Source organism: Thamnophis sirtalis, unplaced genomic scaffold (assembly GCF_051295495.1).
Source record: "Thamnophis sirtalis isolate CommonGarterSnake01/CBP01778 unplaced genomic scaffold, rThaSir2_p1.2 scaffold_2, whole genome shotgun sequence".
NCBI classification, from domain to species: Eukaryota; Metazoa; Chordata; class Lepidosauria; order Squamata; family Natricidae; genus Thamnophis; species Thamnophis sirtalis.
Window position 1 is genome coordinate 49,469,623 of NW_028261382.1, and position 13,849 is coordinate 49,483,471.

Consider the following 13,849-nt stretch of genomic DNA (forward strand, 5'->3'; position numbering starts at 1 on the left):
AACAGCCCAAACAGTAAAAAAACAGGCAGTTTTGGGGGGCGTTTTCTGCCCATTTTTCAGGCCATTTTTCAAGCTGCTTTTTGGCCCATTTTTCAGACCGTTTTTGGGCCCATTTTTCAGGCTGTTTTTGAAATGGCCGAAAAACAGCCTGAAATGGCCTGAAAAAAGCCCAAACAGCAAAAAAACAGGCAGTTTTCTGGCCATTTTAGGCCATTTTTCAGGCAGTTTCCTGCCCATTTTTCAGGCCATTTTTGGGCTCATTTTTCAGGCTGCTTTTTGGCCCATTTTTCAAGCCGTTTTGGGGTCCATTTTTCAGGCTGTTTTTGAAATAGCCAAAAAACAGCCTGAAATGGTCTGAAAAAAGCCCAAACAGCAAAAAAACAGGCAGTTTTCTGGCCATTTTAGGCCCTTTTTTGGCCCATTTTCCAGGCCGTTTTTGAACTGGCTGAAAAATGGCCTGAAAACGGCCGCAAAACCAGGCATGCGTGCACTGGCCAGCTGGTTTTGGGGTTTTCGGCACTCAGTGCATGCGCACGCACACACACACTCATTCATGCACATTCCAATTTAGGCCCTCGGTGCCGAAAAGGTTCGCCATCATGGCTCTTATGCAGTGGTTCCCAAACTTGGCAACTTTAAGACTTGTGGACTTCAACTCCCAGAATTCTGGGAGCTGGCTGGAGAATTCTGGGAGTTGAAGTCCACAAGTCTTAAAGTTGCCAAGTTTGGGAACCACTGCTCTAATGCATATAAAAACACAAAACCTTTGGTGGAGAGAAACTTCGTTGTTAATCTGGATGGCAGCATTCCAAAAAAAAATTGGGTGGGTGGGTTAGAGAAGAGGGTATCATGCCACCTGCAGCTGTGGCCTGGCACTTAAAATTAGGGTTGAGGGGTCCTTGTTTTCTTGCAGACGTCTCGTGACCCAAGGAGGTAACCTCATCAGTGCGTCTGACATCCACCCTCGGCCATCAGCAGCTAAAAAAATATGAATGCAATCCTTGGTGGCATAAACAGAGGCATAGAATCAAAAGCAGGTGGAGTATTAGTAGCGCTTTATAAAGCCTTGGTGGAGTCTTTATTGCCATTGTGCAAAATAAATACAATGAAATGTTTTTTTTTTAGCTTCACTGGTGCAATCCATGAGGAGGATTAGAATGTTATTATTAATATATTATTATATCAACCATATATTATTAGATTAGAATATTGCAACCAGTTTTGCTCAACGCATTGCAAAAAAAGATATTAAGACTTTGGGAAAAGTGCAAAGAACAACAACTAAGATAATTAAGGGCCTGGAAACTAAAACATGTGAAGAATGGCTGCAGGATTTGGCTCTGGCTAGTCTAGAGAAAAGGAGGACTGGGGGACAGGATAGCAGTATCCCAGTATTTAAGGAGCTGCCCCCCAAATAGGGGGGGTTCAACTTATTTTTCAAAGCACCAGAGGGTAGGACAAGAAGCAATGGATGAAACTAATCCAGGAGAGAAGCAATCGGGAATTAAGGAGAAACTTCCTAACAGTGAGGACAATTAACCCGTGGAACAGCTGGCCACCAGAAGTTGTGGGTGCTCCAACAATGGAGATTTTTTAAAGAAGAGACTGGACAGTCACTTATCTGCAATGGTATAGATTCTCCTGCTTGAACAGGGGGCTGGACTAGAAGACCTCCAACTCTGTTATTCTATATCTCACTTGAGCAGGGGGCTGGACTAGATGACCTCCAAGGTCCCTTCCAACTCTGTTATTCTGTAAGAGCCTCCTGCTTGAAGGGGGCTGGACTAGATGACCTCCAAGGTCCCGTCCATCTCTGTTGGGATGGACTAGCATTGATGTAACTGAGTTGGTCATGAAACGTTTGCAAGAAAACAATCAAGTTCAATCTTGAGCTATAAAAATTGGGGTTTAAAAAGAAATAAATGCTTCTCCGCTCAGTCTCCATCCAGGTGCAATGAGGATGGAGAACCCACTTCAGGTACCTTTCCAGATGTTCGGTGTCTCTGAGCATCCCAAGCCAGATGCTGAGGCCTCCAGAGGAAGGATTCCATTGCTTTCCAGGTGTTCTTAGGAAGCATCCCCCCCCCCCCCCCCCCCGGGCAAGGACCATCAGAGAAGGCTGCTGCGGTGGGTTTCTTGCATTGCCAACCTGCGATGAGACTTTGGTGGCTGAGAATGACTCTCCTGCGTACTACATACACAACAGGCACACACACACAGGCATACACATTGTGTACACACACACACAAAGTGAGATAGGCATATCGCCTGCTGCAACCCCTTTGAAGTCACACAGTGTCCTATCCAGCAAATATCTCTTCTCTGAGGTCAGGAACCCAGGGTGGAGGAGGAAGAGGAGGGGAGAAGGAAAGCAGATAGGGGAAGGAAAAAAGGAGGAGAAGGAAGGAGGAGGTAGAGAAGATGGAGGAAGGGAAGGAGGAGGAGGAGAAGAGCAGGAGGAGGAGGAGGAGGAGGGGAAAAAGGAGGAGGAAGGGAAGACGGAAGGAGGAGAAGGAAGGGGAGAAGGAGAAGAGGAGGAGGAGGAAGGGAAGAAAAGACAGAATGAGAAGGAGGAGGAGAGAAGGAGGCGGAAGGGAGAAGACGGAAGGAGGAGAAGGAAGGGGAGAAGAAGGAGAAGAGGAGGAGCAGGAGGAGAAGGGGAGAAGAAGGAGGAGAAGACGGGAAGGAGGAAGGGAGGAAGGGACAGAAGGAGGAGAAAGGCTGAAAGGGGAAGGAGAAGAGAAGGAAGTTACATTTGCTTTGGCCCTTGCAACGTGCACACAATGTGCTCTTCGCTCTGATCCTGTGCACAGTCTCTCTCTCTTGTGTGTGTGTGTGTGTGTGTTTCTCAAACAGAAGAAAGGGGGGGGGCACACAGATACACACATTCCATGTGCCCACCCGCCCCTCTGAGCTGCAGAGGACAAACTAAAGACTGCCTGCAACCTCTCTCTCTCTCTCTCTCACACACACACACAGCCAGACACAACTGCGAACCCACACTAACAACTGTTGTTAGCAAACATTTATTCTCCACCACCACCACATGCACGCATCTTGCCCATGGTCTCTCCCAGGGTGGCACCCCCACTTCTCTCTGCCAGGACAAGCCCCCCCCCCTCTTTCAGAACCATCCTTCTGCCTGCTGCGCCCCCACCCCTCGGCAAAAGTGGAGACTGGCCCTTTGGGGAAGGAAGTGGGTAGGGGGGGGGGTGCGCTTAGGAGGCAGGGTGGGGCTCTATGGCCATGGGTCAGGGTTACTAGTAAGGGGGTGGTGGGCATTTTCGCTGCCCCAGAGGACCATGGGAGAGGGGGTCTGTGCTCCTCCCCCTCCCCGTTGGGTATTGCACTCCAATTCTCCCCCCCCCACCCCAAATAGATTTGGGTCCAACAGAGAACAGGGTCAATAACGCCCACCCCCTTCCAAAACCTGTCTAGCCATTTCCCCCCCAATTGTCTCTGCAAGATTGTGGCTCCCCTCTTATTTACAGGCCCATCCGTTTTAGGCGAGGGGGGCCGGCATCGCAGCCCAGCGGGGGCTTTTCCCCCCTCCATCCGCTGCCCCCTAAAAACTCTCGTGTCCTTTTGTGTTCCGGCTGGCATCGCGGTGGTGGTGGGGGCAGCCGAGGATGGGAGACCCAACTCGGGAGGGGGGGAAAACCAGCTGTCTCGGCCTGGGAGGGATGGACCGCCGCTCCCACCGCCCACGAGAGGGGGGGGTTTCCACTTCCAGGGGCGGAGGGGCTCCTAGCTGGCCAGGGTGCGTTGCAGGTTCAAGCGGTTCATCTTGGCTTCCTCCAGGCCTTGCAGCTTCTGCAGCTGAAGTTCGTCCAGATGCCTCCACAGCTCCTGGCGCTCCTTCTCCTTCTTCAGCTCCCTGCGGGGGAGGGGAGGGAGGAAGAGGAGGGAGGTCAGGGGCAAAGAAGGAGGCTTCCCATTCAACCACCACTCCCCGGCCCATCAACCCATGGGACAGAAGTTCCCTTCAGAAGTTCATCTTCTGGAAGCTTTCAAGAAGAGACTGGGCGGCCCTCGATCAGAAATGGTGTAGGGTCTCCTGCTTGGGTGGGGGGTTGGACTAGATGACCTATAAGGTCCCCTCCAACTCTGTTATTCTGTATCTGTAACTTGAAGGCCTGTGGGCTTCAACTCCAAGAATTCCCCATCACCATCTCCCCACCCCCACTCAAACAGTTCACACCCTCGCACAAAGACACTTACTGCTGCTTCTCCACCTTGTAGGAGGCAGTGAGTTCATCGAAGAGCTTGCCGTTCATCTCCATGAAGGTCTTGAGGACGTTGTAGACCAGGGACACAATGGTCCTGGGAAGAGAGGTAGGACGGGGTAGTGAGGACAAGGAAAAGAAGAACCTGGGACACACAAGGGGGACCGACATCCCTAGAGTCCCACAACTATGACAACTCGCCATGGCCAACTCGCCATGGCCAATTCACTGCAACCAACTAGCTATCGTCAACTCTTCATCGGCCTTTGCCATGGCCAACTAGCCATGATCAACTCTTCATGGCCAACTTGCCATAGTTAACTCTTCATGGCCAACTTGCCATAGTTAACTCTTCATGGCCAACTCACTGCAGCCAACTAGCCATGGTCAACTCTTCATGGCCAACTTGCCATAGTTAACTCTTCATGGCCAACTCACTGCAGCCAACTAGCCATGATCAACTCTTCATGGCCAACTTGCCATAGTTAACTCTTCATGGTCAACTCACTGCAGCCAACTAGCCATGGTCAACTCTTCATGGCCAACTCACTGCAGCCAACTAGCCATGGCCAACTCTTCATGGGCAATTCAACTGCATCCAACTCTCCATGGCCAACTCTTCATGCCCAATTCCCACAGCCAACTAGCCATGGTCAACTCTTCATGGCCAACTCACTGCAGCCAACTCGCCATGGCCAACTCTTCATGGCCAATTCGCCACAGGTAACTCACTGTGGGACAAGAATCACATGAATATCGAAGAGGTGGTTGAACAGAATCGTTAAGGATGCCAAAGGAGGGACAAAATAAAATGCGAAGAACAAAGATCATATTTTTTTAATTATTTGAAATAACGCAATTGAGTTGTCCCCTACTGAGTTGGCTACGGCGAGTTGTCCCATTCTGACTGACCGGGAAGGCAACCTACACCAGGTGGTCATTTCCTGGAGGGGGAGGGGGGCTTTTTCCCCAGGTGGGTTTCCTAACTTTTGAGAAAGCCCGAGGAAGTCCTCGTTCTCTGACCGAGTTCTCCCCGCTGCTGCGCACCACCAGACTCACGGGTTCCAGTGCTCCTTGGAGACGCGGTAGAGCGTGCCGAAGATGGTGGGGAGCACCGTGTGACAATTGTCCTCCACCAGGCTCAGGATGTATTCGTTGTTCCAGAAATAGAGAGCCCGTTCGGCCACCTGTTTTAGGGGACAGAGGGAAACACCATGAGGATTTGAAAGCCCCCCCCCCCCAAGCTGCCTTCAAGCGAGGTAGTCCTCAACTTATGACCCCACCTTTCTGTCGCCACGTGAGACATCGATTAAGTGAGTTTTGCCCCATTCCCCCTGCTAAACAAGCCGGTTGTTAAGTGAGCGCTATCCCGTTTTACGTCCTTTTCTTGCCGCAGTTGTTAAGTGAATCACTGCAGTAACCTGGTTGTTAAGTGAATCTGGTGTCTACCGTTGGATTCTGCTTGTCCGCAAAAGGGGAATCAAGTCACCCCGGCACACTGCGGGGGTCATAAATGTGAGCCGATCGCCAAGCGGCTGAATTTTGATCACATGACCATTGGGGTGCCGCAGCGGTCGTTAAGTGCATAAAATGGGCCCTAAGTCACTTTTTTGAGTGCTGTTGTGATTTTGAACAGTCACTAAATGAACTGTCGAGGACTGCTTGTATCCTTGACTTGTGATCATTCGTTTAACAACCATTCAAAGTTACAACACTGGAAAAAGTGACTTAAACAACGTTTGCAGCATCTGCAATCACAGGTGTGTGTGTGTTTGTGTGTGTGTGTGATGGAGAAGCCGGCTTCGCTTAACAACCCTGTTGCTAACTTAACCTCTGCAGTGATTCTCTTAACAACGGTGGCAAGGAAGGTCGTAAAACGAGGCAAAACTCACTTTACAACTGTCTTGCTTAGCAACGGAAATTCTGGACTCAGAATTTGTGGCCGTATGTCGAGGACTCCCTGTAACAGTGTAAGCCGCCAGAATTCCATATTACGGGGAGTCCTCGACTTACGACCACAATTTGATCTGAATTTTGATCACATGACCGGGGGAAGTTGCAACGGTCATAAGCGTGTGAATAATGACTTCTTTCAGTGCTGTTGTAGCTTTGAATGGTCGCTAAATGAATGGTCACAAGTAGAGGACTACCTGCAAGGCAGTCTTTGGAAAAAAAAAAAGAATTACGACCAACGGCTTAACGATCGTTCAAAGTTACAACGGCTTTGGAAAATGTGACTTATGACCCATCCTCAAAGTTATAACCATCTCGCTTCCTACCCTTCAGTCATTTGATCACAATTCATCCACATTTGCTGGCTTCCAATCAGCCAAATCAATTTTTTTTGGGGGGGGCAGATTTACTTAGCAATGACACGATCCACTTAATGACCGCAATAAAAACTACTGTGAAATGCAGTCCTGGTCCCTTGGCGTCGCTTGGCAATTGAAATTCCAACTGTGGTTGTATGTTGAGGACGACCTCAGCGATGCGTTCCGCCACCCCTTTTCCTCTGCTACCCCCCCCCCCCGCAAGGCACCTGGAAGTGGGGGCTGGCGATGCATCGGGCCACTTGCTTGAACAGCGGCTCCTGGATCTTCACAAATTGCGAGGGTTCGATCACGTCCAGGATCTCCTCGATTTCCCCCAGGAGCATCACCTGGTCAGGAAGGGAGCAGAGGGAGGGGATGAAGGGAGGGGGAGACCCTCTGGCTGATGCCTTTACAAGGCCTGACCTCCCCCCCCCCAGGCATGCAAACCGCCCCCCCCCCCCGGCTGAACCAGTGGTGGGTTCCACATCCCGTCACAACCGGTACGCTGCGCACGGGGCTGGGCAGCTGAGTCGGGCACACGCGCTGCGCACGCCACTGCCCTGTGACACCCAGCTGCTTGGCGGAGGTCGCGCAGGTCCCTGTGCGTGCATGCGCAATTGGCCAGTTGCGTTATAAACTATGGAACGCAGGCGAGTGGTTGGGACAAACGAGCCACCATACTCGTACGGTGGTTGCTTCTCCCAGCCTACTACTGGTATGCTCATACCAGGCCGTACCTCCTGAAACCCATCATTGGTTCCTACCCGTTCGGGCGAACTTGGTCGGACACACGCCCGAACCAGTTCTATCCTCGGTGGTGCCAGCTTCTGTTCTGCACATGCGCAGAACAATTGTTTCATTGAAAAAATGTAATCCCCTCCCCCTTTTTCTAGTGTTGTGAATGCGCGTTGGCCTTTTTAGGGGCAGAGGCGCATGCACATATTTTTCGCGCACCAAACCGGTTAGTAATGCCGTCAGGAGCCCAGGAGCCCTTCGGTACCTACCTCTTTTTGGGTGCAAGTCTTTGGCCAGTATTTCAACAGGCCCCGTATCACCTGCCGAAGAAAAAATAGATTTATTTATTTATTTGCATTTAGCGCCTGGTGTCCGTAGAGGTCATTCAATGGCTGAGATTAATATTTAGTAAAAATAGGGTGACAGCAAATGTGGATGTGTACACACACACAGACACACTATATACATATATACAGTATATCACAGAATTGAGTACGTCACAGTAAATATTTAAGTATATCTTAAATACAGAGATTACAGTTTACACATTCACGGCTGTGTGTTGCGTTATTTTGAGGGGACAGCACATTGACTCTGTTATACAAGCTGTATACTCACTACTTTGTATTGTAGCCAAGTGTCATTTCTTCAGTGTTATTTAAGATAGTCTTAAATATTTAGAAAATGTGAAGGGATATTTACTCACTTCTGCAATATACTGTATAGCTCACTAAATGGAGGGTTGTAAGTTGAGAACTACACACACATATATTGTAGGTGGGAGAAATGGTCATACGTCAATACACACACAGTATGTATATACATACATACTATATATGTGTGTGTGTGTCTGTGTGTCTGTCTGTCTGTCTGTCTATCTATCTATCTATCTATCTATCTATCTATCTATCTATCTATCTATCTATCAATCTATCTATCTATCAATCAATCATCCATCCATCTGGCTATCTATATCTCTATGTCTGTCTGTCAGTCTGTCAGTCTGTCTGTCTGTCTGTCATCTATCTATCTATCTATCTATCTATCTATCTATCTATCTATCTATCTATCAATCAATCATCCATCCATCCATCCATCCATCCATCTGGCTATCTATATCTCTATGTCTGTCTGTCAGTCTGTCTGTCTGTCTATCATCTATCTATCTATCTATCATCTATCTATCTATCTATCTATCTATCTATCTATCTATCTATCTATCTATCTATCATCTATCTATCTAGCTATCTATCATCCATCCATCCATCCATCCATCCATTCATCCATCCATCCATCCATCCATCCATCTATCTGGCTATCTCTCTGTCTGTCTGTCTGTCTGTCTGTCTGTCTGTCTATCTATCTATCTATCTATCTATCTATCTATCTATCTATCTATCTATCTATCTATCTATCTATCTATCTATCATCCATCCATCCATCCATCCATCCATCTATCTATCTGGCTATCTATATCTGTCTGTCTGTCTGTCTGTCTGTCTGTCTGTCTGTCTGTCTGTCTGTCTACCTATCTACATACATACATACATACATACATACATACATACATACATACATACATACATATATATACACACACACATAAACATACAGTATATATATGTATGTATTTATGTATCAGAGATGGGTTTCTCCCAGTTCGGCCTGGATTGGGCGAACCGGTAGTGGCGGCAGCAGGAGGTGCCGCCCACCTGCCTGGATGCTTCCGCGCATGTGCAGAAGCGTTGTGTGCAGGTATGAGGCGCGCACAAGCGAACCGCTAGTAAAAAAAATGGAAATCCAACACTAGTATGTATGTACGTTTGTATCTATGTTACGGTAAAGGTGCCTCTTGCAGATATATGCTAGTCGTTCACAACTCTAGGGGGCGCTGCTCATCTCTGTTTCAAAGCCAAAGAGCCAGCACTGTCCAAAGACCTCTCCGTGGTCATGCGGCCGGCATGACTCAATGCCGAAGGCGCACGGAACGCTCTTCCCTTCCCACCAAAGGTGGTCCTTATTTTTCTACTTGCATTTTTATGTGCTTTCGAACTGCTAGATTGGCAGAAGCTGGGACAAGTCACGGGAGCTCATTCCGTTACGCGGCGCTAGGGATTCAAACTGCTGAACTGTTGACCTTTCTGATCAACAAGCTCAGCGTCTTAGATTTTAAGCCACCGCGTCCCCTATACAGCTTGGACAAGAGTGTCAATGTGCTCTCCCCTCAAAATAACGCAACGCACAGCTATGAATGTCTAAATTGCTGTCAACAAAAATGAGCAGATCCCCAAGTCATCGGGTCCAATTGTCCATATTTTGTGTGCCATTATTTTCCAGCACTGCCTTAACCCTCTTGGGCATAGAGCAGCGGTCAGTTCTGGCAGAGACTACTGCCGGTTCGCTCAGGGGTGCGCGCGCATGCACAGCACAACTAAAATTGCTCTGCGCATGCGCAGAAGCAAAAAAACCAAGAGGTTCGAAGATGTGTCACTGCTGGTTCTATCACGGAGCTGGCAGATGTTGGAGACCTTGCACCATAAAATGGAGTGGGAATTGCAATGGGACAGATGTCATAATGTAGTTCGGACAACCGATAGCGTAAATTTTGAGTCGTTGGAAGAACTGGTAGCGGAAATGTTGAGTCGTTGGGGGAACCGGTAGGGGAATTTTTGAGTCGTTGGGAGAACCGGTAGGGGAAATTTTGAGTCGTTGGGAGAACCGGTAGGGGAAATTTTGAGTCGTTGGGAGAACCGGTAGGGGAAATTTTGAGTCGTTGGGAGAACCGGTAGGGGAAATTTTGAGTCGTTGGGAGAACCGGTAGGGGAAATTTTGAGTCGTTGGGAGAACCGATAGGATAAATTTTGAGTCGTTGGGAGAACCGGTAGGGGAAATTTTGAGTCGTTGGGAGAACCGGTAGGGGAAATTTTGAGTCGTTGGGAGAACCGATAGGGGAAATTTTGAGTCGTTGGGAGAACCGATAGGGGAAATTTTGAGTCACTGGGAGAACCGATAGGAGAAATTTTGAGTTGTTGGGAGAACCGGTAGAGGAAATTTTGAGTCGTTGGGAGAACCGGTAGGGGAAATTTTGAGTCATTGGGAGAACCGATAGGAGAAATTTTGAGTTGTTGGGAGAACCGGTAGAGGAAATTTTGAGTCGTTGGGAGAACCGGTAGGGGAAATTTTGAGTCATTGGGAGAACCGATAGGAGAAATTTTGAGTTGTTGGGAGAACCGGTAGAGGAAATTTTGAGTCGTTGGGAGAACCGGTAGGGGAAATTTTGAGTCATTGGGAGAACCGATAGGAGAAATTTTGAGTCGTTGGGAGAACCGGTAGAGGAAATTTTGAGTTGTTGGGAGAACCGGTAGGGGAAATTTTGAGTAGTTCAGAGAACTACCAAATGCCACCTCCGGCTGGCCCCAGAGTAGGGTGGGGATGGAGATTTTGCAGTATCCTTCCCCTGCCATGCCCAATAAGCCACACCCACAGAACCAGTAGTAAAAAAAAATGAATTTCACTACCGCTTGGTGGGGTTGGACAGTTCTAGAAATTCAAAGAGTAAATGAAAAGAAAACTCCGGCTCTTGATCAAAGGAGCCTCTCGCACGCAGGGATGCCAAATCTCACCCAGCCCTCCCCGCCCCACTGCAGCCGTGCCCCCTACCCTGCGGCTTACCCTCCCGCCCCTGTGCGAAAGTCAGACTTACGTGTTCGGTCAGCGTGGCGTCTTTCTCCAAGAACTGGACCACGCAGTAGGCCAGCTGCAAGAGAGGAATCCGGTGAGGAGCCAAGGAGCCTCTCGGAAGCCCCGGAGCGCTCCGAGGGCTCGTCTCCGGCACCCATCCTCCCCCGGGGATGCTCACCTGGGCGTGGAAAATGGAGAGCGATTTGACGGAGTGAAGTGGGATGAGTACCCGTACCAGGAACTGCTTGTGTTCCGCCTTCAAGGGCAGCGCGAAGCCATTGATGATGCTGAAAGAGAAGCCGGAGGGTGTGTTACGGGAGGGGAGAGGGTCGTCCCCTGCAGGGTCGTTGTTGCAGCAGCCAGTTTCTCGTATCGGTGTCAGGGGAGCTAAATTGGGGCTTCCCAACTAAGCGGCTTGGATGATTGGATTTCAACTCCCAGAATTCCCTGGCTAGAATTTCCCAGAGGTTGAGAAACACTGAGCTAGATGAATTTAAGAATAATCTCCAGTTTAACCATTTTTCTTCTTTCTTTCTTTCCTTCCTTTCCATCCTATCCCCTCCTTTCCTTTCTCTTTCCTTTCTTCTCTTTTTTCATTTTTTAATTCTTTCCTTCCTTCCCTTTTTTCCTTTCTTCCCTTCCCATCCTCTTCTTTCTTTCTTTTTCCTTTTTCTTCCTTTCATTTCTCTGTCCTTCCTTTCTTCCCTTTTTTCTTCCCATCCTAACTTCCTTTTTTTCTTTCATTCTTTCCTTTCTTTTTCCTCTTTCTTCTTTTCTTTCCTCTTTCTTTCCTTTCTCTGTCCTTCCTTCCTTCCCTTTTTCTTCCCATTCTATCCCCTCCTTTCCTTCCTTCCTTTTTCTTTTTCCTTTCATTCTTTCCTTCCCTTTTTCTTTCTTCCCATCCCCTTCCTTCTTTCATTTCTATCTCGCCTTCCTCCCTTCCCTCCCCGGAGGGTCCTCCTTCAGAGATGCTGTCCTGGATCTTGCCCTAAAGCAGGGGGTTGGACTTGATGACCTCAGGGCTCCCTTCCGTCCCTTTGAAGAACGGGGAAAGGCCACCCTTACATGCTCTTCAAAAACATTGTTTTCCCCCCCAAGCCCTGAAACATTTACCTCCCAAGGATTTCTAATAATTCAGCCACTCCGTTGAAATGTTCCATCTCGTAGATAAACCTGCCAGGGGGGAAAGAAAAGCAGAAACAGGAAAAGTTTTATTCTCCTCGTCGTCTTCTCCAAAGACTGAGGATGGCAAGCAACCCTCCCTCTCCCCTTGGCCCCCTTTCCCCATCATCTTCACCTTCCTGAAACACAACAGGGAGCTCCTATATACACAGCAAAACGCTTGAAGGTACGACGGGGTTGAAAAAAAGCCACTTGTGACCATTTTTCGCACTTAACAACCATTGTGGCACCCCCGTGGTCATGTGATCCAAGTTCGGACCTGATTCGTACTTATGACGGTCGCAGCACCCCCGGGGGTCATGCGATTCCCCTTTTGCGACCTTCTAGCCTGCAAAGTCGACAGGGTAGAGCCAGACTCGCTTAACAATCGTGTCGCTAATTGAACAACTGCGGGGTGCATCTAACCGCCATGGTAAGAAAGGTTGTAAAACGGGGCACGACGCACTGAGAATGTGTCTGGCTTAGCCAAGGATAATTTGGGGGTTGTTTGTGGTCGTAGGTCAGGGAACCGCCTGTGCCATGATAACAATTTAATAAAGAATAGGACACTCAAAGGTTCATCACTCAAAGAGCCATTTGGATCCGTTTCCCACCAGGAAAAAAAACACCGGGAGCCACAAAACCTAGTTGGGCGTGGCCAACTTAACATCACTCCTACCCAGTCACATGACCCCTCCCCCAGCCACGCCTACCCAGCCGTCATTAGGGCAGAGAACCGCTTGTTAAAAAACACCAGGAGCCAGTGCTGGCTGGGGGATTCTGGGAGCTGAAGTCCATCCTTCTTAAAGCCTCCTGGCTGGGGGATTCTTGGAGTGGAAGTCCTCCCATTTTAAAGCCTCCTGGCTGAGGGATTCTGGGAGTGGAAGTCCGCCCATCTTAAAGCATGCTGGCTGGGGGATTCTGGGAGCTGAAGTCCACCCCCCTTAAAGCCTCCTGGCTGAGGGATTCTGGGAGTGGAAGTCCGCCCATCTTAAAGCATGCTGGCTGGGGGATTCTGGGAGTGGAGGTCCACCCCTCTTAAAGCCTCCTGGCTGGGGGATTCTGGGAGTGGAAGTCCTGCCACCTTAAAGCATGCTGGCTAGGGGATTCTGGGAGTGGAAGTCCACCCCTCTTAAAGCCTCCTGGCTAGGGGATTCTGGGAGTGAAAGTCCTGCCATCTTAAAGCCTCCTGGCTGGGGGATTCTGGGAGTGGAAGTCCTGCCATCTTAAAGCATGCTGGCTAGGGGATTCTGGGAGTAGAAGTCCACCCCTCTTAAAGTGGCCAAGACTGAAAACTGCTCTACAGGTTCAATTGATAAGGTTATGCTTGGAATTAATCAGAAAATTTTGGGCAAGATTAGAAATTAGAAAAAGTTGTGCACGACACGACACTCCTTGATGGCGTGGGATAAAAACGCAGGCAAACCGAAGGCGAAGCAGCCCCTCACCTCAAAAATATGTTATTGCATTGCTTGCGAATATATGCCCGAAGGCCCAGGAATTTTCCATAAACCCGGTGGAGGATGGTCTTGAGGTATTCACGTTCCCTGGGGTCTTCGCTGTCAAACAATTCTAGCAGCTAGAGGAGGGCAAAAGAGAAGAAAGAGCCTTGCCAAGGATTCGGAAAAGGTTTCTGGCCTCATGACCTCAAGTTATTAAAGGCATCCTAATGGGCAAGGCTAGAATTGTTCTATTCTATTTTATTCTCTATTGCTATTCCATTCAATTCCATTC

The 13,849-nt window shown here is 48.9% G+C and overlaps 1 protein-coding gene across 1 annotated transcript in view; it reads right to left on the minus strand.

Annotated features, from left to right (window-relative positions):
• Positions 1-3,424: 3,424 nt before the first annotated feature.
• Positions 3,425-13,849, minus strand: part of PPP2R5B (protein phosphatase 2 regulatory subunit B'beta) — a 44,183-nt gene continuing 33,758 nt past the window's right edge. Inside the window, exons 5-13 of the mRNA XM_087705398.1 lie at positions 13,564-13,694; positions 12,068-12,127; positions 11,133-11,241; positions 10,977-11,030; positions 7,543-7,593; positions 6,766-6,885; positions 5,286-5,413; positions 4,222-4,323; positions 3,425-3,877 (exon numbers count right to left, since the gene is read on the minus strand). Of these exons, the coding sequence (XP_087561524.1) occupies positions 3,748-3,877; positions 4,222-4,323; positions 5,286-5,413; positions 6,766-6,885; positions 7,543-7,593; positions 10,977-11,030; positions 11,133-11,241; positions 12,068-12,127; positions 13,564-13,694 (885 nt within the window). The 3' untranslated portion in view covers positions 3,425-3,747. The remainder of the gene's footprint in view (positions 3,878-4,221; positions 4,324-5,285; positions 5,414-6,765; positions 6,886-7,542; positions 7,594-10,976; positions 11,031-11,132; positions 11,242-12,067; positions 12,128-13,563; positions 13,695-13,849) is intronic.